General features: G+C 49.9%; 1 protein-coding gene across 4 annotated transcripts in view; it reads left to right on the top strand.

Moving 5' to 3' along the window:
- The window catches only part of LOC111850490 (traf2 and NCK-interacting protein kinase-like), a 54638-nt gene that overhangs the window by 16042 nt on the left and 12491 nt on the right, over positions 1 to 26105 (top strand). For 2 of the 4 annotated variants that reach the window (XM_072704019.1, XM_023824432.2), the window contains exons 3-19: positions 3451 to 3507; positions 5592 to 5717; positions 11225 to 11335; positions 11418 to 11508; positions 11781 to 11911; positions 13563 to 13617; positions 14220 to 14298; positions 14411 to 14586; positions 15274 to 15340; positions 15532 to 15730; positions 16385 to 16495; positions 17479 to 17565; positions 18972 to 19166; positions 24094 to 24258; positions 24721 to 24954; positions 25144 to 25250; positions 25560 to 25699. In XM_072704019.1, coding sequence (XP_072560120.1) covers positions 3451 to 3507; positions 5592 to 5717; positions 11225 to 11335; positions 11418 to 11508; positions 11781 to 11911; positions 13563 to 13617; positions 14220 to 14298; positions 14411 to 14586; positions 15274 to 15340; positions 15532 to 15730; positions 16385 to 16495; positions 17479 to 17565; positions 18972 to 19166; positions 24094 to 24258; positions 24721 to 24954; positions 25144 to 25250; positions 25560 to 25699 — 2131 coding nt within the window. Of the gene's footprint in view, positions 1 to 3450; positions 3508 to 5591; positions 5718 to 11224; positions 11336 to 11417; positions 11509 to 11780; positions 11912 to 13562; positions 13618 to 14219; positions 14299 to 14410; positions 14587 to 15273; positions 15341 to 15531; positions 15731 to 16384; positions 16496 to 17478; positions 17566 to 18971; positions 19167 to 19649; positions 21631 to 24093; positions 24259 to 24720; positions 24955 to 25143; positions 25251 to 25559; positions 25700 to 26105 lie in introns of those variants that run through there. The other 2 variants (XM_023824428.2, XR_002839810.2) reach the window with 2 other exon arrangements.

The following is a 26105-nucleotide window of genomic DNA, read 5'->3' as shown; positions in this document are numbered from 1 at the left end:
AGGCCCCATGGCAGGCCGGACTAATGGCCGGCATCCGGGGGCTTGTGTTTAATTACGCAGAGAACGCCGTGTTTGTGCGCACACACTGTTCTGTCCCGCTGTTCGCGATCTCTCACGCCACAGAAGCTGCTTCATCATCATCGCGGCCAGCAGCTTCACCTTCGTTAGCAGTCGGGTCCACGCTCGACGCTCACCGGAAGCCTATCGTTGAAATAGCTATCGTTTCTTTGCCAGCGTGCCTCTCGAGAAGCGGCCGTCATTAACCGCCACGTCCCCCGCTGTCCGTGCCACTTAGCTTCTGTTACGTGGCGTTGGTTTAGCGTGCGGCTAACATGGCTTAGCGAATGCTAGCGCCTCAGTTTACTGGCAGTTCGCTCGAGCGCCGTCTTACGCAGCGCACTGCAGACAGGCAGCATCCCGTGTCACGCGGTGCCACCGTGGGGTGGCTGTGTCAGCACACGCTCCGCACAGGAGTGACATCTGTGTAGGGGCAGCGTGGGAGGTGACCACCGCTATCTATTTGTGACATTTCATTGCATAGAGAAATTTGTCGAGGAATTTAACAGTTGATAGATGCTGTCTTTTCTCTTTTTCTCTTATCTTTTCACCCATTGTTCTCAGCTGAGAAGGTACTTTTGGTGGCCCGCTTTAATTAGCCACCATCTTGGGAAGGTCAAGAAGAGCCTCGTCCCTTTCCCAAACAGGCTGTTGAATAAGTATGCCACAACACGCCCTGATTCCAGTCTCCTACCAGCAGGTGGCGCGCCTCATATGGAACACCCTCCTTACCAAGAGCAGCGTGCAGGATTACAGACTGAGCTAGGCACCTGACCGTGCAAAGGCTGAACACCCAATGCAATCATCTTCATTATTTTGGTTATGTCTTTAGCTCTGGTGCAGCCAGCTAGTCTAAATAGCAGCCAGTTATATCAACCAAGACTGACACGTCGGACCGATGCCTGCGTCTGATTTCTGACGAACATTGGCTAATACCAATATGTTAGCCTATATAGGCTTGTACTCATCTACGCCACACTCAAGTGTAGCTTCAGTCTTGTCATTATCTGCTGTGGCTGATAACCTCAAAATCAAGGCCTTCAGACACAAAACAGCTATTCGCTGGAAGACTAATGATCTTAACTGAGATTTAAGCTGCACTTATAATTTATTGAGCAGGGTTGTTACTTAAATAATTAGGGTTATTGATAGTGGCTGTTTGCTGGAAGGTTGACAGGAATTTATAGCCCTTCAGTGAATTGGACCCCGTTCCACCAGCGAAGCGAGAATTATGGGATGTCATTGCCGTGAACCCAGAGAAGTGAGTTTCCTAGCATAAACCATCATGGACTCACTAGAAGGGATGAGGGGTACTTTGGTGAGAGCGTGGCAGCAGGAGGACAGGAGTCAGGAGGTGGTGTCAGAGGAGGTGCTGTGGTGCGCTGGGGACACTCTTTGAGACTTAAATGGCAGCTCCCTTCAGGGGATTTAAACCAGCAGCCTACCGGTCACAGGCTGTTTTAGCATTTCTGCTCCTTCCTGCCCCAGAAAAGGCCCTTCCACCCTCCTTCACTGGAATGTTACAGACCCTGCTTTCGGTCCTGTGAGCTCCTCAGCACCCAGCCCTTGTTCCCTCCCCTGAGCAAGTCCAGGTGCCCCGGGAGGGGTTAGGGCTCACGGCTCAGCCTGAATCTTAATCCCATTGTTTATTCTGAAACAAACGCCTTGCCCTTTTTGGATCTGGATAACATTCCTGATCTTAAAAAAAAAAAAAAAAAAAAAAAACAAAACGAAAAAATAAACATGGAGACAGTGAGGCGAGCGAGTGTCCCAGTATTTCATAACCAAAAACCCAAATCTCCAGAAAGTTCAGTACCATGACCCAGGGACAGGCCTCCTCATCTTTTAAACCCTTGTAAATGAAATACCAACAGAATTGCATCTATATATCATGTTTTAGTGAAGCGTTCTTTCTGCTGGATACCCAGGAATGGATTTCACGCCTCAGTGTTCCTGTATCAGTTCTCTTCCTCCTGCTTTCCCATCTGCTAGCGACGCGTGTTTTCTGTAGATCTCACGTTTGAGGTCACCGGCACATTCTCTACCCAGAATTCCGATTCTCCATCTATGTAATCAGTCAGGGGGACATTGTCTCGCTCCATCAGACTCGCCAGGAATTGGACTCGGTCGTTTTGGGTGACCTCATCTACAGCACGCGTTTTGTTTTTTGATGCCGAGAAGGGGACTGTTTTGTCCCTGCTCTAGTGAGTTCAAAGGTGATTATTACTATTATTTATTTTATTAAATTTTTTTCAAGATGAAGCACAATCCCCCCCCACCTGCCTTTTAATGACTCCTTAAATGGCTCCAGCCTGCAGAGATGATTCAGCTTCTCCATTGTTTCCCTGTTTGTTTCTAGTCCTTTTCTAGTTTGTCTCTAGTTCCTTTTAAATGAACTGTGGAAGACGAATTCACTGGAAATCATCCACCCCCGGGTTTTTCCCGAGCGGGTCCTGGGAAACCCGCAGATAGTTCACATTGTTGACAGGGGTGCTGACAGCCGGGAGGGACTCGCTGTGGACTTGCTTGCGAAACTCAGATCTTCTCGGACCCAAAACAGACTAAAGTAATGAAGAAAGCCCTCCAGGAACGGGACCCATCATCCAAAGAGCACCCAGCTGTGGTCCTCAGTGTGACGCTCGCAGCTGATTGGCGTGGGTCTAATTGTCGAGAACCCAGTGACAAGGGAACCAGGGGAGGGGCCACGGGGGCACAGGCTCCAGCTGAAAGCTTATTGGCCCTTGCAGTGCCCCGTTTCCTGCCACTCACCGATTCAAGACATATCATTGGCTAGTGATACGATTTCCCCCCTCTATCAATTATGGGGACCCATATGCCTCACTAATCTGCAGCTCATAAGCTCGGATTACTTTGTTTTTCTGCGCATTTTGTGACTCCATGTGTGCTCCTCATCCTCATGACACCTCAACGATATTTGTGTCAGTTGAGCTTGAACCAGAATGTCTGCTTGTGTCCTGTTTAAAGGACACCCTCTGACATCGTCACCGGGAAGCTCGTCCCTCTTTTCTCGATATTGTTGCACGTTTTATAGGGTTTGAGGTAGGCACTCCCAAAGGTTCAACGGCAGCCGATCGTTCACACGTTATGGGTAGGGGGTGGTTTGTCTCGATGGTGCTCACGTTAGGGGCACAGTGCTGCTTATCGTGTGAGATAATCTAAAACACTGAGGTGTTTTTTTAAAATTTTTGGTGTTTTGGTGCGGAAGGAGTCCGTCGCCGCCTCTTTCGGTGGAATAAGTTTGGGAGCGTGTCGCGGCCTGTTATGACTGAAAAGGTGTGCCAGGTCACCCAGCCGACTATGGCGTGCTGCAGAGAACAATGACCAAGAACAACAGACTGAACAACCCTAACTCCTCCTCCTCGTTCTCTGCAGGGCCGTCACATGAAGACGGGTCAGCTCGCCGCCATCAAGGTCATGGATGTCACGGGGGTGAGTTGCCGAGCTCCTCCCCAACCACCCAAACACATGCAAACGGGTGTGACAGTGCAGTGTCTCGACGATAAGCCCGTCTCTTTAAGCCAGCTCTGCATTTTTGGTGTTGTGGGGTTGCGTGGAGGAGTAGGGTTAGTTGAAATTGGTTGAGGGAAAGTTAAAAGGATCATAGCTGTAGCCTCCTTTGAACCCAGCAGCCTGAGTCCATCTTACAAGTCCCTTCCATCATTTGGTTAGGATTTTTACTTTTTAAAAGTATCTGCCGCTAGAATCGAAAAATAACATCTACGTATGCCACAGTCCAGATGCAGACGGCTCCTTTCGAATCACGCTGAAACGTGGTCACTACGTGCAATAGGACGTTTTCTGCCCAGATAATTTATCTCCCCCAAGAATGCATCCTGATACATAAAAAGCTGCTCTTTTCCGCCCGAAACGCCTGTCACATCTTTGCTGTCCGCAAGCGGCGGTGACTAACGACTCGCTTCCTTAACACTGCTCTCGCAGTGCTTCCTCGCCGCCCACGCTGGAACAGAGAGAGGCCGCAGCTAGCAGTCGCTTTGAAGGTGTTACATCACCTAAAATCCCTGTCTCCTCCCTCTCGCCGGTGAGCATACGGATTGAAAGACCAGGGGTCTGGATTGGCGGGGATGCTCTCTGGCTTCCCTTCGCCAAGTGCCCTTCGCCAAGTGCGAAGCCCCGGATCTGAAATCAGACAGGCAGAGGCAGTGCCCCATCACCTGTGACCCCACAGGCATCCTATGGTTTCCTCCACTCTATATCGACCCAATCCGCTCTTCAAAGAAGGGACCCCCACCTCCGCCTTGGTGATGGGGTCCTGGTAATTGCCTCGCTCTCCTCAGGGGATGTTGGAGCCCTACAGGGAACAGACGGGCCAGTCCGGAGAAGGAGGGTGGCAGGGGGAAGAGGCTGTGAGAGATGGGGGGGGGGGAGGGGGTAGAGCAGTCAGGAACAGGATTCATCCGTCCAACCCCCCCAGGACCTTGAGAAAACACTGTGGGCTGGTGCTGGCTGAATCACTGCTACTGGTATCTTCCTCCTCCCAGCTGTATCTTCATATTTGTGAGACGAGCTGGAATTGTGTGTTTTTTTTAATTGGCCTAAGTGGATAGTTAAATCGCAGATGAGCGCCACTCTATGGGGACATCGCTGAAGTGTGTGCTCCACATTCTCTCTGTTTTATGAGTGTTTGTTATTCGTGAACAAACGCGTGTTTCGATATTTCGCAGCTAGAATAATCTCACCGTGCCTCTCCTCCGTTCCTGTTGGGCCGGGTGGGCCGTCAGTTGAAGGAGAGTTAGCGTTTGACCGTGGGCTAAAGAAGCCCCCTATACCAGGGCCTCGGCGAAGGAGGGGAAGCAGATTTGAGGATGCGGGGCTCTGCCCGGCGGATTCTGCCGTGGTCGGACTGACAGCTCGCGGATTCCGTGCACAAGGAAAACCGCCGTCTCAGCAGGTCTATGATAGTCACAGCAGCACATCCGCAAAGGGTTCGTTTCAGCAAATTGCATCACGCCTGTGGTCCAAGTTACTCGGGAGGTGACGTGTAACGGAGCGCAGAGATTTATATGGATAGCAGAGAATTGGGGACAGGGGGGCTGGAGTAACCAACACACAGGACCTCTTTGCACAATTCCAGGTGTTTGGAGAACAAAGTATTCGCTACTGCTCATCCATTTAACCAGGGGTCTCAAAGTACCAACCTACAGGCCAAATATGGCCCAAGAGACTGCTGCATTTGGCTCGACACATGATTTTTAATCACAATTTTAAATAATCACGATTTTAAAATCCAGCCCGCAGATCAATCGATCGGTTTCCACAGAGGTGAAGAAAAAAACTAATTAGTAGTGGCAGAATTTATTCTACAATAAATGTAATTCCCACCCCCCCTGCCCCACATGGTCGACAAATTTTACTGCCACTTGAGCAGAAGACCCCCTCATCAGTGCCCCCCCCAAGATCATTATAGCTTGTTTCCGTGATTATTATTTGAGCACCACGGCTCACCTGTAGAAATGTCACCTAAGGTCACTGACTTACTTGTGCTGTCCAATCAGGACGAGGAAGAGGAGATCAAGCAGGAGATCAACATGCTGAAGAAGTACTCCCACCACCGGAACATCGCCACCTACTACGGCGCCTTCATCAAGAAGAACCCGCCGGGAATGGACGACCAGCTCTGGGTGAGGCTCCGCCCACGTGGCGGCAGGCGGGACGTGTCTTGCTCAAGCTATCGGCGGTAACTCCGTCATCTCTGAATCAGACGCGACAGTAGCTGCGTGGGTTAGGGTCCATTACGATGTGTGTACTATCAGAATCGCTACGTGTGTGTCATATGCACACTTGACTTCTGTTAAGTGATATCTACGAAATTGTTCACCTGAAGAGATCTTCCCCTAATTTGAATCTGCAGGCTTCTGGATTAGCTACTTGTATTACGGCGTGACCCTTCCGGCTTTTAATAGATCCTCTTTCAACTGTAGTATCAGGCGTGCTCTTTTCCGATCTCATCTCGTTATTCTGTGAGACTAAGTGAGTGTTAAGGGCCTGGACGATTGGGCTTCATCTCCTAAAGGCATGCTGGTTCATTCTCTTCACAGTTCCATCGTGGCTCACTATCTCCCTGGAGGGGGGGGGGATCTCGGTGCCTGACATCCTTGTATCTGTCTATCTCCTCCCCAACCTTTCTTGGATCTCTCTGCAGTCAGGCCATGCATACCGCCCAGAGCCAGGGCTAAAGCTACTTACAGACAGCGTAGGTTCACCATAAAAAGACAGGCAATGTGGATCAGAACAGAACAGCATGGAACGGAACAGATATGCAAATGAACGCCGGTCCACAGATAATCACAGCTGGATGACGGTTGGAAGCAGTTCAGGTTTAAGGTACAGAGGAATGATTTTACATTCATGCAGCCTTTTGATAACAAGACAGGGACCAGACCAACCGAGTGTAGAACCAGACATGTGAAGTGGGCAGAGGGGCTTTTATTGGGAGAGCCATTTTTTTGATGGCCACAGAAGCACTGTAGCACTTATTGGTCAGGAACATGGTTAGGAACAGGTCTGTGCAGCTCATTGGTTAGGAACAGGTCTGTACAGCTCATTGGTTAGGAACAGGTCTGTGCAGCTCATTGGTTAGGAACAGGTCTGTACAGCTCATTGGTTAGGAACAGGTCTGTGCAGCTCATTGGTTAGGAACAGGTCTGTGCAGCTCATTGGTTAGGAACAGGTCTGTGCAGCTCATTGGATAGGAACAGGTCTGTGCAGCTCATTGGTTAGGAACAGGCCTGTACAGCTCATTGGATAGGAACAGGCCTGTACAGCTCATTGGATAGGAACAGGCCTGTACAGCTCATTGGTTAGGAACAGGCCTGTACAGCTCATTGGTTAGGAACAGGCCTGTACAGCTCATTGGTTAGGAACAGGTCTGTATAGCTCATTGGTTAGGAACAGGTCTGTGCACCTCATTGGATAGGAGCAGGTCTGTACAACTCATTGAATAGGAGCAGGTCTGTGCAGCTCATTGGATAGGAACAGGTCTGTATAGCTCATTGGTTAGGAACAGGTCCGTGCAGCTCATTGGATAGAAACAGGTCCGTACAGCTCATTGGTTAGGAACAGGTCTGTATAGCTCATTGGTTAGGAACAGGTCCGTGCAGCTCATTGGATAGGAACAGGTCCGTACAGCTCATTGGTTAGGAACAGGTCTGTATAGCTCATTGGTTAGGAACAGGTCCGTGCAGCTCATTGCTTAGGAACAGGTCTGTACAGCTCATTGCTTAGGAACAGGTCCGTACAGCTCATTGGTGAGAAACAGGCTTGTACAGCTCATTGGATAGGAGCAGGCCTGTACAGCTCATTGGATAGGAGCAGGCCTGTACAGCTCATTGGATAGGAACAGGTCTGTATAGCTCATTGGTTAGGAACAGGTCAGTGCAGTTCATTGGTTAGGAACAGGTCCGTACAGCTCATTGGTTAGGAACAGGTCCGTACAGCTCATTGGTTAGGAACAGGTCCGTATAGCTCATTGGTTAGGAACAGGTCTGTGCAGCTCATTGGTTAGGAACAGGTCTGTGCAGCTCATTGGATAGGAACAGGTCTGTGCAGCTCATTGGATAGGAGCAGGTCCGTGCAGCTCATTGGATAGGAGCAGGCCTGTACAGCTCATTGGATAGGAGCAGGCCTGTACAGCTCATTGGATAGGAACAGGTCTGTATAGCTCATTGGTTAGGAACAGGTCAGTACAGCTCATTGGTTAGGAACAGGTCAGTGCAGTTCATTGGTTAGGAACAGGTCCGTATAGCTCATTGGTTAGGAACAGGTCCGTACAGCTCATTGGTGAGAAGCAGGCCCGTACAGCTCATTGGTGAGAAGCAGGCCCGTACAGCTCATTGGTGAGAAGCAGGCCCGTACAGCTCATTGGTGAGAAGCAGGCCCGTACAGCTCATTGGTGAGAAGCAGGCCCGTACAGCTCATTGGTGAGAAGCAGGCCCGTACAGCTCATTGGTGAGAAGCAGGCCCGTACAGCTCATTGGTGAGAAGCAGGCCCGTACAGCTCATTGGTGAGAAGCAGGCCCGTACAGCTCATTGGTGAGAAGCAGGCCCGTACAGCTCATTGGTGAGAAGCAGGCCCGTACAGCTCATTGGTGAGAAGCAGGCTCATGGAGCTTATAAAGACAGATCGTTCTCTGCGATGTGTCATTTGTACCCACACAATGTACTACTGTGGTTTTGCATTGAACTTTAATTAAGTGCTTGTTAATTTATTCCTTCTTTGTTTTTTTTTTTCTCATTCAGTAGGTCTGCTCCATCCTGAGCCAACCTGGCATTGTGGATTTCGTGTTAAGCAGACCTGTGGGGGGGAGAGCCATTATAGCATAGTCAATAGTTGGTCACATTTGTTTCCTAAGAATTTAAGCTTCTGTTTTATTAATGTGTGTACAGTTTAGTGTTTAGAGCCTTAGTATTTAAAGATGACAGAAGTTGAAAGAGTTCAGTTGCGACAGAATCCAGCATTTGCTGTGTTCCCACCTTTCTGAACCTCAGATCTGATCTGGGAAGTGGTAACACCCGCCCCCCCGCTCCTTTCACCCTGTTCCTGGGGTTGTTGCTAGTGCTTGTCCCCACACTGTCATACCTGTATGTAGTCAGACCACTTCAGGGCCATACAGTGAACAAAATGACTCACTTTCCCGAAATAGTCCTTTGATGAAGCGCAATAACAGAACCAGCAGACTTTTAGTCAGCCTTGGGGCACGTCGCAGTTCCCTTTGTGTCCTTCTTAGACGACTGAAAGCTGCGTTATGTGCTGATTAACGTCTGCATAGCCCAGACAAGTGACCTTTGACCCAACCCCCCTCCCCCCGCCCCGTCACCCATCAGCCTAGGGAGATTTTCAGCTGCACCTTGAATTTGAGATATTTTAACAAATGAACTCTGACGTTCAAAGAATGCAATTAAAGGCACCCCCTTAATTCATTAACAAGAAGTAGCAGCTCATAAGAATCTTGGATTCTCTTCTGAATTTAATAATGAAGTGGCAGTAATTGGCTCTCGGGGGGGGGGGGGGTCGACGACCTGGGACACTGGGGATTTCTGTGCTCACACTGCGGCTAAACAGCTGCCCATTGTGGAATTCATCTTACCTTACCGACTTTTTGGAAGGAGGACCAGAACCTCAGCAAATAACTGCTGCCTGAAGTGCAGCATTATTTTGGGCCTTGCCCTTAACGGGGGGGAAATTGTTTGCTGAACCTCAGAACCTCAACATCTTTAGTGGATCTCAGGGTTGGCGCTATTTTGTCAGTGGTCCCATAATGCATTGCTGCTTTAAATTGTACCCTTAGGGTATTATTTGTGCTGAACCCTGTAGAGAGCGGCACAGATATTAAGCATATGCGACAGGCCACAATCGCTTATTTAACCGCGGGCTTGTTGTACGTGCTGTCTAGCTGCTCGAGGGCAGCGTGACAGCATTTGTTTAAGATTTAAATTCTGCCTGCAACTAATGAATCTGGATGCTGTGTGAATGTAAGCTAGCTAGGTCCAGCTGACCATCTTTTTCTAAGCTTTCCTGGTTGTTAAGCAGATGGTGACCCAATTGGTGTGTGTTCATGGAGATGGTGGATGTTTCTTTTAAATTTTGGGTCCCACCAATGGGTGGAAAATCCTGTGAGAAGCTGTGGATTGAGACAACCAGGCTAATGCAGCCACAGAACCCTAAGCTATGAGGTCTCGCTCCTGAGTGACGTTTTCAACAAGGTCACTGTGACTAAAGTTCACACGCCATGCGTTGCCAAATATTTCATGGTCACCTGATCTTGGTCACTTCTCGTAACACGCTCTGTCTGGCTGACACGTCACCGCGGCGATGAGCGTGTACTACCCGCCTGAATCAGCTCTCTGACTTTCTCCCGCAACTTCCTCTGCTGTGACGGCCCTGACAAGCATGTCCCTCACTTCTGGGTCCGTTTGTGATTTCAGGGAGAGGATCTGCTGGTTTCTAGCACTGAGCAACGTGTGTCACTAAGGACCGTCAGACATTGGGTAACTGCTGGCAACTGTGCTTTTGGTTCAAATTTCCTTCAAAGGATCATAAACGAGTTTGTTTTGACTCAGAGTCTCTGAAATTCAAAGATGTTTTCACCTGTTTCTGGGTGTGTAGGAGTCTGCTGCCAATTTGAATTCTCCTAGAACGTTCCAGGCTGTCTTAGACATCCTGTAGACCTGTGTTGAGGAGTACATTTCTGTAACTCAGTCCATGATATATATATTTTTCAAGAAAGTTTTGGAAATTTAACAGAAGTTCTTTGCTGGATTACATCAGAAGCGAGTGAGTCTTGGTTCCTAGCTCTGTAACATGATGAGGAGGCCTGACATTAGCTCATTTGCTTCCCATTTCCCATGTCCAAGTCGGTTCCTTCCTCCGCTTTGCTTATCCTCATCCTCCTCTACTTTCAGTTTTCCACCACTCGTTTTGTTTTCTTTTTTTTTTTTTTTTGAAGTACATCTAGCTGCTGTGAGGAAAATGGATTTTAATAATGAAGTATTCCCGAGTCCTGAGTTATTTATCAAAGGCCATTTTTCACAGCAAGGCGTTGGAGCTGATGGGGGGTGTAATTGCTCAATTGTCCCTTGAATGCAGAGGTGGCTGATGGCTCCAACCTTGAAAAATAATGGCGTGGTCCTAATTCTGCAAGTTCCATCAGGGGAAGGCGGTGGGGCGGCCATGTCCACATAAGGGGGGGGGGGGCAGGAGGGTGGCGGAGTGGGGAACATCCTGACTCTGTCACCATTGCATTGATATAAAACCATAATAGATGTAAAATGTACCAGCCATGGGTTTGACTCTGCACGATATGACTTCACAGCTTAGTCATTCTTCATTTTTTTTTTCTTCTTCAATGTAGAAAACTCTGTTCTGACCATTTTAGAAAAACTGAACATTTTTGGTTTTAGGCTATTGGTGTTTATACTGTGACCTGTTTTAATTGCACTTTTGTTATACGTACTATGACCTAGAACTTGGAGATCTCAAAGAACCTTAAAGCGACACGGATATTAAACATGCATCGTTTGACTGCAGGCCTTCTGCCTGCATGTACTGTATCTTGTTCGTTGAAGTTTCATCGTTCTCCTGGCTGTTCCTTCGGCATGCTGACCCACTTTGATCATCCTTCACATGCAGTTGGTGATGGAGTTTTGTGGTGCTGGATCGGTGACGGACCTGATCAAGAACACCAAGGGCAACTCCCTGAAGGAGGAGTGGACAGCGTACATCTGCCGTGAGATCCTCAGGGTAAGGCCAACTCCCCAACCCGCAGTCTTTTTCTGTGTGACCTCTCTCCACCCACGACTCTTCACCGACTCCTCTCCTGCAGGGTCTGACTCACCTCCACCATCACAAAGTCATCCACCGGGACATCAAAGGCCAAAATGTTCTGCTGACGGAGAACGCGGAGGTCAAACTGGGTGAGGGAGCTGTCCTGTGTGTTTGCCCATTTCTAATGTGGCTGTAAGAGGATCATTCATCGGCCATCGCAATGGAGACCCAGGTCAGGTGCAGGGTAAACAACAAGCCAACCTGAGCCTTTTTGGTGTGGAAACCTTGGCCAAGACTGGGAGTCCTGGGCATCACTGTAGACCCTGTCCGGTGCTAATGCTGTTAAAGCCAAAGCCAACCAAATGTTTCTCAGACGCCTTTCTTCTCTGGCCGTCATGGTCGTCATGTGCATGGTCTCCAGTGGACTTCGGTGTGAGCGCTCAGCTGGACCGCACGGTCGGGCGCAGGAACACGTTCATCGGCACCCCCTACTGGATGGCCCCGGAAGTGATCGCCTGCGACGAGAATCCCGAAGCCACGTACGACTTCAAGGTGAGTGCTGACGGTGTCGCTCTCAAACAAGTCTCCATGGCAACTGTTGCATCATCAACAACTGCTGGACTAGCTCCAGTCCCTTAATTAGCTTTAATTGGGGTCGACTGCCTCGAAATTGAATGTAGTAGGAAATCGTCAGAATGTTATCCAGCGTGTTATGGGAGTCGCGCAGAAATGCGTGTTAGTTCAGCACATCCCGTCACTCCGAGCGGAGAAGGCGTCGAGGAAGAGACGTGCTAGCATGCTAACATGTTAGCCTGCCTCATTCACATTCATTTCCTTGGCAGGCGACATACAAATGACAGTCAGAGAACAGGTCAGATAGTGTCCCAGAGGCTGGGGTTAAGGGCCCAATGGCAGCCGCTGGATTTTGCATTGCGAATAACCAGCCCCCAACTGCAACCGACAACACCTCATAGCTCATCAGAATCCATCTTCCCCTTGCTGTTTAAATATTTACGCTCAGCCTGACCCATATTCCAGAACTACATTTTTAATGGTGATACTGACTGCTATTACTGTGAAAATATCACTCCGGGCTTGATGTTCAACCGACTCTAAGCTTGGTTAGCTTTTTTTTTTTTTTTTGTTACTCTGTACCTCTCTGAAAATCACAGATTATATGATAATCAACTGTGGCAGACACACGTGTCTATGTATCTCTGCCTCTGTACCTGACAAGCATCGAGTGAATATTAGCTATGTCAAAACCGAAACTGACCTACAAAAATATCTCCGTGTCGATGCACTGAGCCATGTGCTCTTATATCAGGTCGATCCCGGCTAATAGCAGGAGAGAGTACTCCTGGTGTCTCCAATTCAAATTAAGCTTAAATTAATTAAACTTAGTCAACTAGAAGGATAAGCTGTCTTGGATAGAATGTAGGCATGCAGTTTGTTGATCGACACCCGTACATTTTCCGGGAATTTGATTTCACTGATGGCATTTAAATCTCCTCCGGTAGGGTGGCTTCTCCAACATGTTCCTCTACTAGGTCGCCGTACATGAAGCGTTAAATCTTCTCATCTCGGTGCTGCTCACTGACTCATGCTACTGTCTTGCCCGCCACAGCGGTTGGCAGAATTTCGCCCCTGGAGGCATTTGGGGATCGGTTCACGGGTGTGGAATGGTGTCTGTCTTGGACACGGTCCCTGCGCAGGGCCTTCCATTGGCCACCAGAATCTGTCATGAGGAAGCAGATATGAACCACAAGCTATGCAAAGAAGCCTTAGGCAGGCAAGTTGGATCGGGACCAGATTAGTCGGTCATTAGTGGGTCATTGAGGTTCGTCGGCATCGTGGGAATTAGTGGGAATTAATGACTGTGGTTTTTCATCAAGGCCAGAATAGTGTGGTGTTTAGCTCAGCAGGTTAGGACACCGTGGCTATGATCATAAGGTTTTCAGTTCAAATCCTACAGACAGCATAGTGATTTCACCATCTCGATCTTAACCACATGTTGCTCCACGGACTGAGTGACCCTGCTTTCTCAACAAAAAAAAACATGTATGTCACTTTAGAAAAAAGTATCTTCTAAATGGAGCGTATGTATGCATATTGATGTTGAGTGTTGCACAGTCTGCCGTTAGAAGTTATACACCCCCACGACCCACTGAACTGTCCCTCGTGGTGTTTCACTGTGTTTCAGAGTGACCTGTGGTCATTGGGGATCACAGCGATTGAGATGGCGGAAGGTGCCCCACGTAAGTAGAAGAGTGAGTTTGTATTTCTTTCCATAGCCCATAGCCCATAGCCCATAGCTCGCTCCAGATCTAAAATAATCATCAGAGAGCGCTCTGCTTTCTGTACCAGGCTTCAGCTGGCAAACCCAACGCGGACAGGACATTCCCTCAGGTTTCTGCCTTGCAGCAGCGAAAAGCTCTGCCTGTTTCATGCCTCGACTGTGCCAGTCACACGTCCTTTCAGCACAAACCTGTAAAGATGATTAAAGCTGAGCCCTTTTTAGCAGACAGTGGTATTTCTTCAGAAGCGGTAGTCAGTGTCCTGGCTTTGTGTTTTCGAGTTTGGCAAAGTGCCCCGGAACTTCGGCCTGTTTGTGACAAATGGAAAAACGATGTAGCTGTGAAAAGGCTGTTTTCAAAAGTGGGTGCAGAAATGTTGCCCGGCTTATGAAACCTTGCCTGAACAAGGCTTAGGAGTTAAACTGGACCTTCCAGATCTTTCCATTTCCGTATGTTTGACTTCATCAAGCGTGTGCCAGGTAGCATGTGGTTTGTGACAAATGAATAGGAGGAGAGATACCACTCCTTCCTTCATGTTCACAGTGCCCCCCTCTCTCCTGCAGCGCTATGTGACATGCACCCCATGAGGGCGCTGTTTCTCATCCCCAGGAACTCGCCTCCCAGACTCAAGTCCAAGAAATGGTGGGTTGCTGATTTCTCCATCGAGCCCCAGCCCTGATACTGGACAGTAGCTTGGCCTTGGTGTCATTGCATCCCAACTTGAGAGATCTCCCCCCTCCCCTCTTACCGGCAGGTCCAAGAAGTTCCAGTCGTTCGTAGACAGCTGCCTGGTGAAGAACCACGGACAGAGACCCAGCACAGAGCAGCTATTGAAGCACCCCTTCATCCGGGAGCAGACCAACGAGAGGCAGATCCGCATCCAGCTCAAAGACCACATCGACCGTACCAGGAAGAAGCGGGGAGAGAAAGGTGAGCATCCCACATACCACCACGTACCAAAATGGAAGGAACTCCGTCGTCCTCAAGAACACTGCGGTAATACCCATGCAGGTGAAGAACAGTGATGATCTGCTTTAGGTCTTCATGGGCTGGTTCGCAGAGCCCTTGGACGGTATCTTCCACCGCAGTTAGTTAGTCGCACCACATTTAAAATCGGTCCTCTGTAAACATGTGAAAGGAATGTAACGTTGCAGGTGTTGTGTGAGTCTTCAGGATTTGTTGGCAGGCATTTCTGGTGATCTCACTGGTGTACAATTTGTCCTGATCACGGAATGCACCACCGGTCTTGGCTGTGTGTGTGTGTGTGTTTTTTTTTTTTCTTTTCTTTTCTTTACCCTGTTGCATACATACATTAACATACAAGCGGTAGAAGAATAATACTTATATAAAATGTAATTATATAAGTATTTGCATCCCATCCAGGGTACCCCATTGCAATAGACTTTAGCACCCCCCCAGGACAAGCAGGTGTTTGGATGGGTAATTATATAAGTTGGAGATGTGAAATATCTCTATTAAGGCATCTATTGAGGCATCAGTATCTATTTTCGGTTTTCTGACTGTGAACCTGGGAAATCATGACTCAATCTCTGCTTTACAGACCCAGGTGGTTCAGAGTCACTGTGGGTCTCATGCATTTTTTCCCTAATTTGTTAGATGATATGGAGTATGAGTACAGCGGCAGCGAGGGAGACGAAGATGATATTGACACGGGGGAGCCCAGGTGGGTTTCACGCCTCTGGTGTCTGTCGGTCCAGGTGGTTGGTGTTGACAGACTGTTCAGTTTTCTGTCCACTTGTCCTGAATAAGAAGCTATTAGTCATAGCGGCACAGGCAGTGCAGATCAGAAACGCTGCGTGTGAATTTGGCCTTTCCTCCCGCGGTGACCTGACCAGGCCGCCCCCCTCTCCACAGCTCCCTCATCAACGTCCCGGGCGAGTCCACCCTGAGGCGGGACTTCCTGCGGCTGCAGCTGGCCAATAAGGAGCGATCGGAGGCGCTGCGTCGCGAGCACCTGGAGCTGCAGCAGAACGAGGAGCACAAGCGCCAGCTGCTGGCGGAGAGGCAGAAGCGCATCGAAGAGCAGAAGGATCAGCGGCGGAGGCTGGAGGAGGTGGGGGTTCTGCCGCTCGTCGCTTATTGGCCACTGGCTGACTTCCTGGGCATGGTACCTCTAAGGGAGGAAGACAGCGGCGTTTGCTGTCTGATGCCTTGTGATAGACTCTTTGAAGGCGCTGTCTGATTTCTCTCATGACGACAGGCTCCCTGTCTAAATATAGTACCATGCTGCCATAGATCAGGCCTGTATGTGCAGATCAGGGCCAGACATTTAACATTCCGGTAGCTCTCAACGCAGTCAGGTGCAATTCCTGTGTCATGAATCTATGCCATGCATCCATCTACCTATCCTACCATCCATCGATCCATCAATCCATCTATCATTTGTCGATCGGTCCATCCATCAAGCCATCCATCTACCTGTCCATCATCCATCAGTCTGTCTATCCATCATCAATCATCTTCTATCCATCTGTCCATCCATATGTCTATCCATCTATCATCTGTCATTCATCAGTCCATCCATCGTCAATCCATTTATCGTTCAATCCATCCACCTATCCATCCTTCCATCTGTCCATCAGTCCGTCCTTCCATTTACCCATCCGTCCATCAGTCCATCCATCCACCCTATGCTGATGTGAACCTCGGCGTGACCGTGCGTTAGCTGGCTTCCCCCAAGTCGACACCCCCCATTCTTGGCCCCCAGCAGCAGCGTCGGGATCGGGAGCTGCGGAAGCAGCAGGAGCGGGAGCACCGCCGGCGGTACGAGGAGATGGAGCAGCTGCGGCGCAAGGAGGAGCGCAGGCAGCAGGAGCAGGTATGGGGGGTGGGCCACGGGCACCTCCTCCACACCGGAGCCTCCCTGCATCTCCCCACGAGCTGCCAAAAGATGAAAGTCATGCGCGACTGTGACTCCCCCCACCCCAGTCGATCTCCCCCCTCCAACCACTATGGCTCACAGTCTCCATCAGGGGGATCCGACTCATCGTGCTACCTCGGAAATGGGCCTTGAACTGACCCACTAGAAGCACTAACTGGCCCATCCCACTGCTTTGATTCGAAGTTTCAGTTCTCGAGTGGCGACCTTACAGAAATTTCCTTTTTGTATTCTACCCATTCCTGCTCTGCATTCACATACTTTGGCCTTTTGTATTGTAATGTCTTCCCTCATGGGATCTGAACCCATAACATCTTGGTGCCTGCATTACTGGAGCGCATCCGATCATATGGAAAGCATAGTGCAGCTTTAATGGGTGTCGGTTCCTTCTGCCGCCGTTCTGCTGTGCTCCGGGTTTCACCCCTTGGACTTTGGCCGGACTTCTGAAAAGGGCGGGGGGGGGTTGCCCCTGACAGTTGCCCCTCTCCCAGGGCGATGACAGTACTTCCCCCTTTTCCTTTACTCGCTGTCTCCTTCCTCTTTCTTCAGGTGCTGCATAGCAAAGGGGGATTAAAAAAAAACACCCCCTTGTGTTTCTTTGTCTCCTGCCTTGTTCGTGCTCTCTCTCTTTCTCTCTCCCCCCCTCTCTGTTTCTCTCTCTCCCTCCCTCTCTCTCTTCCCCCATCTCTCTCTCCCTCTCTGTTACTCTCCTTCTCTCTCCGTCTCTCACCACCTTGCTGACCCATGTCATGGTCCCATAAGGACCGGCCTCATCCCCCCCCCCCCTTTCACATTCTGTTCTCTCTCTCTCTCTCTCCTTCTCTCTCCCTCCCTCCCTCCGGGTGGGCCCTGCTGATGTCAATCACGACTCTCTCTGCCTTCCTCCGGTGCCTCCCCCCCCCCCCCCCGGCTCGCTCCTGCAGGAGTACATCCGTCGCCAGCTGGAGGAGGAGCAAAGGCAGCTGGAGATCCTGCAGCAGCAGCTGTTACAGGAGCAGGCTCTTCTCCTGGTAAAGGAGCATGGTGCCTGGGGGGGGGGGAGGCTTCCCCTCACTGCCCACCCCCCACCTGTAGCCCCATCCCACAACCTCCCCGCATGGCGCGTGTGTCGTCCATTCGACATTTCACAAATGAAGGACGGCAAGGGCACGTCTGTGCCTGTCTGTGACAGCGATTGCGTCCTTTGTTTTAAGTTTAGTAAGCAAACAAGCTAACGCTGTACACGCTACGCCGAGGAATTGGGTGATTTTTCAAAGGAATGTACCTGTACTGGAATGTATTCAGAATTTTGGTACTCCACCCAAACGCTACCTTGGGCTTGCCTGTAAATCGAATGGCATTAAAAGCTCTTCACTGTGGAAGGTTTTGGCGTGAGAAGTGAACCGGCATGAGACAGTCAGCCAGCACATCACCTCCCGGCCCATGATGCACTTCAGGATTAATACGCTCCACGATATGTCTGTATTTTACTGCATTACCATAGTTTAACCTTGTTCAGTGCTCTGGCGCTTTGGAGAGCTGACCTCCTCCATGTTACTACAGCACATATGTTACCAGGATACCATCTGGCTCTGCCTGTGCAGCGTTCCATGGGTCAGCCGATGTTTTGTAGAGATGCGTGAGCTGTTTTCTGGGGTGACTCTTTGGTGCCTATCAGCAGTGTTGAGCATTAAAGTGAGCTTGACATTTAGGACTCATGTTTGTAATTGTTGTACATTATGCAAGAACCCAGCTGCCCCACCCCCCACTACACACATGGAGGATTTATCCGTGCCCCTCCCATCATGGCCGTCTGATCCTTCCGATGCCATAAGGTGGATGGAAACGTGAACAGATCTCATTCAATCGGGATTGTGCCAGTTTGTCTCCTATAGTCGAACGTGTGTGTGTGTGTGTTGGGGGCGATTTGTGTACGTTCAAAGTATCTAGCAGAATCCGCCCATTAAGGTCTGAATGCTCGGCCAGCCCTGCGTCCGAAAACCAGCACGCCATGAAATTTAAACTTTACCGATCCTCTGCATTTCTGTTGCTCTTGTCCTTGTTTTAGTGGATCAGTGATGCATGCCCACCCCAACAATGTGAAAGTCACATGATCGTGATAGTCGCCTGCCCCAGTCCATCGTGTGTCACATGGTGGCATGTGCTCGTCAATTCAGCCCGTCCATCTCAATGCCTGTCCCAGTGCATGGCCCCCTTGTGTTACTCTCCTGGCCGTTCCAAAGGTCCTAATGAGGGCAGAACAAAAAATGTCCAGCTCAGACAGATAGCCAATCAAATTGTAGAGGAGGTGGATCCAAGCAACTAGAGGAGGCAGGACCAACCAATCAGATGTCATTTTTCATTCTGCCCTCAGAACATCTTTGTGTAAGTAAAACTCCCACGAGTGTTTCTGTCTGTCTGCTACCCGTGTTCGTAGGAGTACAAGCGGAAGCAGCTGGAGGAGCAGCGGCAGGCCGAGCGCCTTCAGAGGCAGCTCCAGCAGGAGAGGGCCTTCCTGGTGTCCCTGCAGCAGCACCAGCAACAGCAAGACCCCCGACCCGTGGAGAAGAAACAGCTCTACCACTACAGGGACGCCGTCAATCCGAACGACAAGCCGGCATGGGCCAAGGAGGTAAGGCTGCAGAACCGGTCCTCCATTGTCACACTCCTTGCTGCAAGGGTGTCTCTTCAACGCCTGGCTCTGGATGTAACGTAGCTGATTATTCCGATGAGGTCATTAAGATGCAGAGAGTCCAAGAAGCCTCCAGGACGGAGGATGACTTCCCTGTTAGACTGCTGCCATCCCTGTGATTAACAGGCAAACTTCCCTTACAGTGCAGCAGAAACCATCGTGGGGACCCGCCGGCCGCTCCATCCAGGGTCTCAGCTGAGCTGAGACCGATGACGCATGAAATCTATTCCAGTCGTGCAGCTTTGCTTAGCTAGAAATGCGAGCCGTTCGAGTGTCAACGCACCGGCGATTTAGCAGAGTCTGTTTTTATTCATAAGCCCCACATGTGCTGTCTGGTTCTTGTTGACATGCTGTGTTGCGCTGCTGTTGTCTTTATCCCGGTTTAAAACCTGGTTTTAATTCCCTCTGTGGTGCCCGTTTCAGGTCAAGATGCGGCCCCACAGTATCTCCCACTGTCCACAGTTTCAGCAGAACCCCTCCAGCCCAATCTCCATGCCCCGCCCCATTCCGGGTCAGGGCACCCCCCATAGAGTAAAAAGCTACCCCACCCCTCAGTTGAACCCTGGCCGTCCCCAGGCTCAGAGGAAGATGCTCAATGTGCCCAAAATCGAAATCACCGTCGAGCAGCCCGGCCCGGTCGCGCCGGACCAGGGGATGGGCCAACCCGCTCAGAAGCTGAGGGAGCCGGGTCTGGTGCCGCGGCCCAGAGGACGCAGCCCTAACTTGGCACACGCACGGGTTAGTCAGCTTGGCGTGGTGCGGCGAGCGGCGTCGCACTCGCCTTGCCGTAGAGGTGTTGAGGTGGACAAGAGGGGGAGCCAGTCCAAAGCCGTACTCCGGCCTGCCGCCAGCTGCCACAACATTAACCAGGTTTGGGACCTGGGCCCTTACGGCTGCTTTAAATTCAACCCGTCTTCCGCGCCCGACCACTCCCAGAAAATGCTGACCGCCCCGGGCCAGAGGCGCTACTCCGAGTCGGCCAAAGCCATGCTCAACGTGCCCATGGCACTGCTCTTCCCTGGGAGAAGCTCAGTGCTCGACGAGCCTGAGCTCGACCCCGAGTTTGGCCAACTGGACTTATCCTCATCCGCCCCAGCCAGCTCCCTTCGGGAGCATCTGGGGTCGGGGCTCGTTCGCTCTGCGTCCAGTTGCGGGCACGGTTCGCTCGTAACCCATTCCCCAAAGATCGTGCGCAAGGCTATGCAGTGGTTGGGCCTCTCTCCTCGGGGCTCGTGCGAGCACCTCCCGCGTTCACGCTCACCCTCGCTGTCGCCCTCTAGTTCCCCCTCGGACTCCCGTCCCAGCTCGCCACTGACACCTCCCGTTTTCGAGACGGACATGCAACACACACTTCGATTCACGAACATGTAGTGAGGATCCCACCTTCCCCCACGATACCCCCAGCATTACGGGAACTCAAATCCATTTATCTCTTATGATCATCTCATTTAGCATTGTTTCCCTCATGTTCTACAGAGCATTGAGTTGTCTCTTTATCTTTCCTTTTTATTTTATTTTAATCCAGCCCCCAAAAATGGTGTCGTGGATCAGCCCAACTATATCACGAATTGGCCCGTTTTGCTGAACGTCTCCCTAAATAAACCGCTCTGCCATCGTAAACCACCCAAAGTCTAAATTTACTCAGGATTTTTGGATCCATGAAATTTAAATTGCTACAGATTCAGAATTAATTTGAGTAGTTTCTGAGGGTAGAGCTAATGACCATTTTCAAAATCCCCTAAACTGTTATGAGTTCTCGGCTGTTGTGTATTACAGGTGTATATATTATTTTAAATACCTTCTTGAGCGTTTTAAACGGTGTGTGTTCGTTTTTATGTCAGTTTATAGTATATGTCAAACTCGAATATCGGGACATGCACTGGATCGTGATTTGTGTTGCGGCTGTTAGCTTACGGTAGCCGAGTGGGCAATGTCGTCAAATCACTGCTCCCCAATTAAATAACGATCAACATCTTGTTCCTAGCTTGCAGATGATTCAGTCTCAGAGACGTTTTTCTTCTTCTGTCCCTGGGGTGACGTAGTCTGCTTGAAATGATGTCGCAGTGGCGCATTCAAAACTGTAGGACGGGTAGTCCTGTGAAATCCATACACACGCGTGTGACATTTTTCACGCCTTGAGCTTTTTTTATTTTTGTATCATGAGCTTTTTTTTCTCCGTTTTTTTAAACCTCTGGCTGCCGGTCAATCCCATTTTATAAGAGTGCCCCACCTCTACTGCCCCCGCCCCCCAGCCATCAGCCCCTGTGTTGCCCATTCACTTCATCATGTCCACCCCTCCCCCCCCCACATCCCACCATGCCTTGGATGACATCATAGCCCCTGCAGATGCCTGACCAGAAGCCTAATCTCCAGTTCTGGATTGTTCTCCGAGTGTCGTCTCATTGTAAGGTTCAACCATCAATGTAAAAGCTGGCTGGTGATTGGTGGCTGGTGACCAGTGCCTGGTGCTTGGTGGCTCTCTCTCTCTCTCTCTCTCTCTGTCTGGCTCGTTCCGAAATGCAGTAGCCAGTGGGTCAATCACAGCCCCGAATGGTCCTGGCGCAGCCCAGACCGTGTGCGACTCGACACACTTCCACACTAACAGCAGAATAACCCAGCCAAGAGTCCAGTCTGTCTGGTGCGGATGGGGCAGATGGGGGTGGGAGGTGGGCTTGGGGGGGGGGGGGTTTATCAGAGCACATTTCACATGTGTGACAGGTTGTCATAGAAACATTAATCATATAGGCATCGGCAGCTTAAAGGGAAACTGACTGGGTAAAAAAAAACCTCCTGGAATTTGCAGGGTCAAAACCCAGAGGGAGGGGCAATTTTTATTGCTCCACCTGAGTTGTCCCAGTAAACAAATCTCCATGACCTTGACCAGGAAAACCTGTTGGTGGATGGATGGATTATAAACAAATATTCAGACTGGCTCTGTAAATCTAACCCCCGCCCCCCCCCCCCCCCCCATCCACTTAGGTAGAAAAGAGTGCAATGTAAGGCTGTGTCTGAGTTGGCATATGAGAGAGCTCGGCAGGCTGAATGCACATCTTGTCTGTATGTTGGTTCTGGGTTGTAGGAGTGATCATTGATTCTGATATAGTCCAACTCATCTGTGACATCACTAGTGTCTATGCTAATGAGCACAGGAGAAGTAACCAGTTGCAGAGCTCAGCACTAACACAAGCCAATTAGATTCAGACTGCAGTGAATTCCATTCATCCATACCTCCTGGTGATGCCCTAACGGATGTGTCCTAGCCGCCCTGCTACCCATAATGCCGCAGTGCTTTGTAGATGTTCCTGGAACGTGTGCCCTTTTCAGTCTTGCATTGACAGAATGATTGATGAGGGCACCTCCTCGTCGACTCTCCATTTGCGGTCTTCTTGGGTTTCAGGCTTCGTCTGCGATCATCCGACGAGCTGCTCGCGTCTCCCACTGCCGCATGGAAAGGGTTTGGGTGCCAAGCGTTTAAGGAAGAGAACATATCCCACTAAACGGACTCGAATCTGTATGAATCAGTCAGAAAACAAAACCAAAATAACAGAACAGTTACATCAACTTCTCCTACCAACTGCAGTGAACTGTTCCAAACTGCGTCAGTCACTAGTCAGGTATCGCTCTGCTGAAAAAAATTGATGCGCTTTTGAAAAATGTGGTATTTCTGTATATCCCAGTAACAGTTTGAAATAGCTACGGTTTTGTTTTCAAGTTTAGAACTAAACTTTTGTTCTCTCTGCAAACGAGGTTCCCGCAGAGTTTTACCATCCCAGAGGGGCCACACCTTTTAGGAGACTGTGGGCCAGCAGTATAACAGGCACCCAAGCCCTATTCATTGTGAAAGAGGGGAAAGTAACTACTTTTACTAACAGTTTTTATTTCCCTTCTCTAGGACCTTAATGGTGTTATCTGCAAAACATTTTAACTTGCGCTACTATAAATCAACATGCAACGTCAAGCTTGGTGTAGGGAAAACAATCTACATCTGTTCTGTCTTCTCTTTCTTAACATAGACTATTTTTATGTCTTCAGGTCATTCTGTCACCATCTTAGTTGGGCGGATGTTGCAATTTACTGACTAATTACTGGTTGTCACACATGGTTGGGTATAGGCCCAAATTGTGTCTCCAATGAAACTGGTTTAGACCAACCTCTGCTTTCCGCATTAAATCGATCAATTTGATTACGAGTCTTGGATTGTGGGCTTGTTACGATTTAATAATGGGATTCAAAGGTTGCTTTTTGGCTGGGCGTAGTGGTGTTTGTCAGTTCAGTCCTGCATCTAGCAATAAGGCTGCTTTTCCAGCTAGCGTGAGCCCTTCATTTGGTCCCAGACCGACTCAATCAACACCTTTTAGACCCCTTAAAAATACTATTTAGGTTCTACTGTATCAGGATCTTTGTGTTCTTGATTTATTGTAGGTTAATTGTAGGGAGAAAGAGGACGAATCTTGGCACTGTACCATTGGCTGGCCTGTGCTCATGGGAGTTTTACTTACACAAAACGGTTTCAGGGCAGAAGGAAAAATTATTGTTTCATTTTTAACCAATCATATTGTAGTGGAGGCAGGATCAACCAATCAGATGTCTTGGCCCCGCCTCTTCTAGTTGCTTAGGCACACCTCCTCTACATTCTGATTGGTTATCTCTCTGAACCAGCCATTTTTCATTCTGCCCTCAGAACATCTTTGTGTAAGCCAAGAGCTTGGCCTGTATACTCATGCAGTTGTGGGGAATGCACAGTGGAAGTATAAAATACCAGTCTGGGTCAGCCATTTTGACCTATGCTGGAGAAGCTGCCTTTGTAGGATGAGGGTTGTGGTGTTCTGACAGTTTAGACCCATCCTGACAGCATTCTCATGGACAGGTGGAGGAACGCTCGAAGCTGAACCGGCAAAACTCCCCAGCAGTACAGCACAAGGCGGCTAACCGGATCTCGGACCCGTCACTGCCGCCCCGCTCCGAGTCCTTTAGCAGCAGTGTGGCTCAGGCTGCACGCTGCACGCCCATGCACCGCGTCCCCGAGCCACAGGTATCCCCAAGCCGTGACTCCTCCCCTCTTTTTCCCCTTTCATCAACTTATTTCATTGGCTTCCCTGAACCATGTGATTACTCCTTGTTCACTGTGAGTGGTTCCTTGGTTCTTTTGCCTTCTTGGGGCCGTTTATTATGTATGAACAATAAAAACAAGTAAAATGCAACGAACAAATTATGAAACGGTATGAACAGATCCTATCTAATCCAAACTCTTATCACAGGGTTGTATGTTTTGTGCTTTGGTCGAAAAATGGACCCATGTAGTGAAAAGTTGACTACACTAATTGGTCAAAAAGAATTAGTTTGTATAGTAACATAACCAAGTGCTAAATTAAGAGGGAACATCTCCCCAGGAGTGAGGTGAAGACAGGTCTGTGGGGTTAGCTTATGTCATAGTTAGTTATGTGTTTCGGTTGCAGTAGGTTGCCTAACCCATCTCTGCTCTCTTCTTGGTCAGATGATCCACCTGGTCCCCATGAAGTCCCACAGCGTGTCCCTGTCACCCTCTCAGTCCCTGCATGAACCGTCAGTCTCATTCCCAGAGGTCCAGTCTTCCCGCCGGCCTGCCCTTCACCGCCAGAACTCGGACCCAACCTCCGAGACCCCCATGCCACCGCCTCGCGTCACCAACCGCGAGGATAAGTTTGACCGCAGCTCCTGGCACAGGCAGGACGAGGACGTCCCACCCAAGGTAAGGAGAGGGGTGGATAGGAGGGGGCAGGATAAGGGGGTCAATCAAGAGCCCAGGAAGACGTGCACAAGCAGAAATTTAAATGAACATGTCATGACCAGTGCTGGCAGAGCTGCTGTGATTGAGGAAGCTGTCTTGTGCTCCGGAGAAGCGTTCAGCTTCACTTCTAATCCCCCGTTCGCCTCCCAGGTGCCCCAACGGACAACATCGATCTCTCCGGCACTGGTGAGGAAGAACTCCCCAGGGAACGGAGCAGGCCTGGGGCCAAGGACCAGCTCCCAGCTTATCTGCGCCAGGTCCATAGTTTGACAGCTTGTGTCGCCTCCCTCTCTCAGGCGTCTGTTGGGTTCGCTGGGTTTTTGTTGTTGTTTTTTGCATGTTGGGCCCAGCGTGTGACAGCTTTGTTAAATGTCAGTGTTTATTTGCAGCTCAGTGGCCAGCTGTGGTTTGCGTTTTTGAATATATATTTTTTTTTAAAAAACAAAAAAACTGCAAGCTCACCTCCCCAGATCTCAAAGCCACAGCAGCCATGAGCCACCCCAAGCCCACCCTGGATTAGCCGCCACCTACGTGTCCTCATCTGCCCATTTTGTTTGTTGCCGCAGTAACCCGGATCTGCGCAAGTCCGACGTGATCCCGGAGGCGGCCTTCCAGAGGACCAGCAGCGCCAGCTCATCCAGCTCCAGTACCCCCAGCTCCCAGCCCGGCTCGCAGACTGGGTCCAGTGAGAGGAACCAGGTTCGAGGTAAGGGCAAACAAAAACTGATAACAGGCACAGGACCAAACAGCGACTAATAATAAATTAGCTCCCACTGGAACAGGTAAATGAGTTTGGGAGAGGCAACATAAGGGTAGAAGCCTGCATGAATGCTTGGTTTAACATGATCCCAGCACCAGATGCGGAAGCCATACTTGTTGTTTTTGTTCTATGATGATCACAAGCGCTGTCCTCGGGTTTCAGCCATGTAAGTTATGCGAGGCCCATCTGCTTCCGTGGTTTTATTCAGAGAGATGGGGGTCATTGACAGGGACGCCCTCGAATGGTCAGCCTGCTGCTTTGAGCCAGTGAGGGAACATCAAGCCCCCGCTGAGCTCCAGCTTCTGGGGTGACGCACGGGTCCCCCGAGGATGCGAGCCCCCGGTAGCTGATT

Source organism: Paramormyrops kingsleyae, chromosome 21 (genome assembly GCF_048594095.1).
Source record: "Paramormyrops kingsleyae isolate MSU_618 chromosome 21, PKINGS_0.4, whole genome shotgun sequence".
In the NCBI taxonomy this organism is placed as follows: Eukaryota; Metazoa; Chordata; class Actinopteri; order Osteoglossiformes; family Mormyridae; genus Paramormyrops; species Paramormyrops kingsleyae.
Note: the sequence above shows the minus strand (reverse complement) of the source record. Positions and strands in the feature narration are given on the sequence as shown.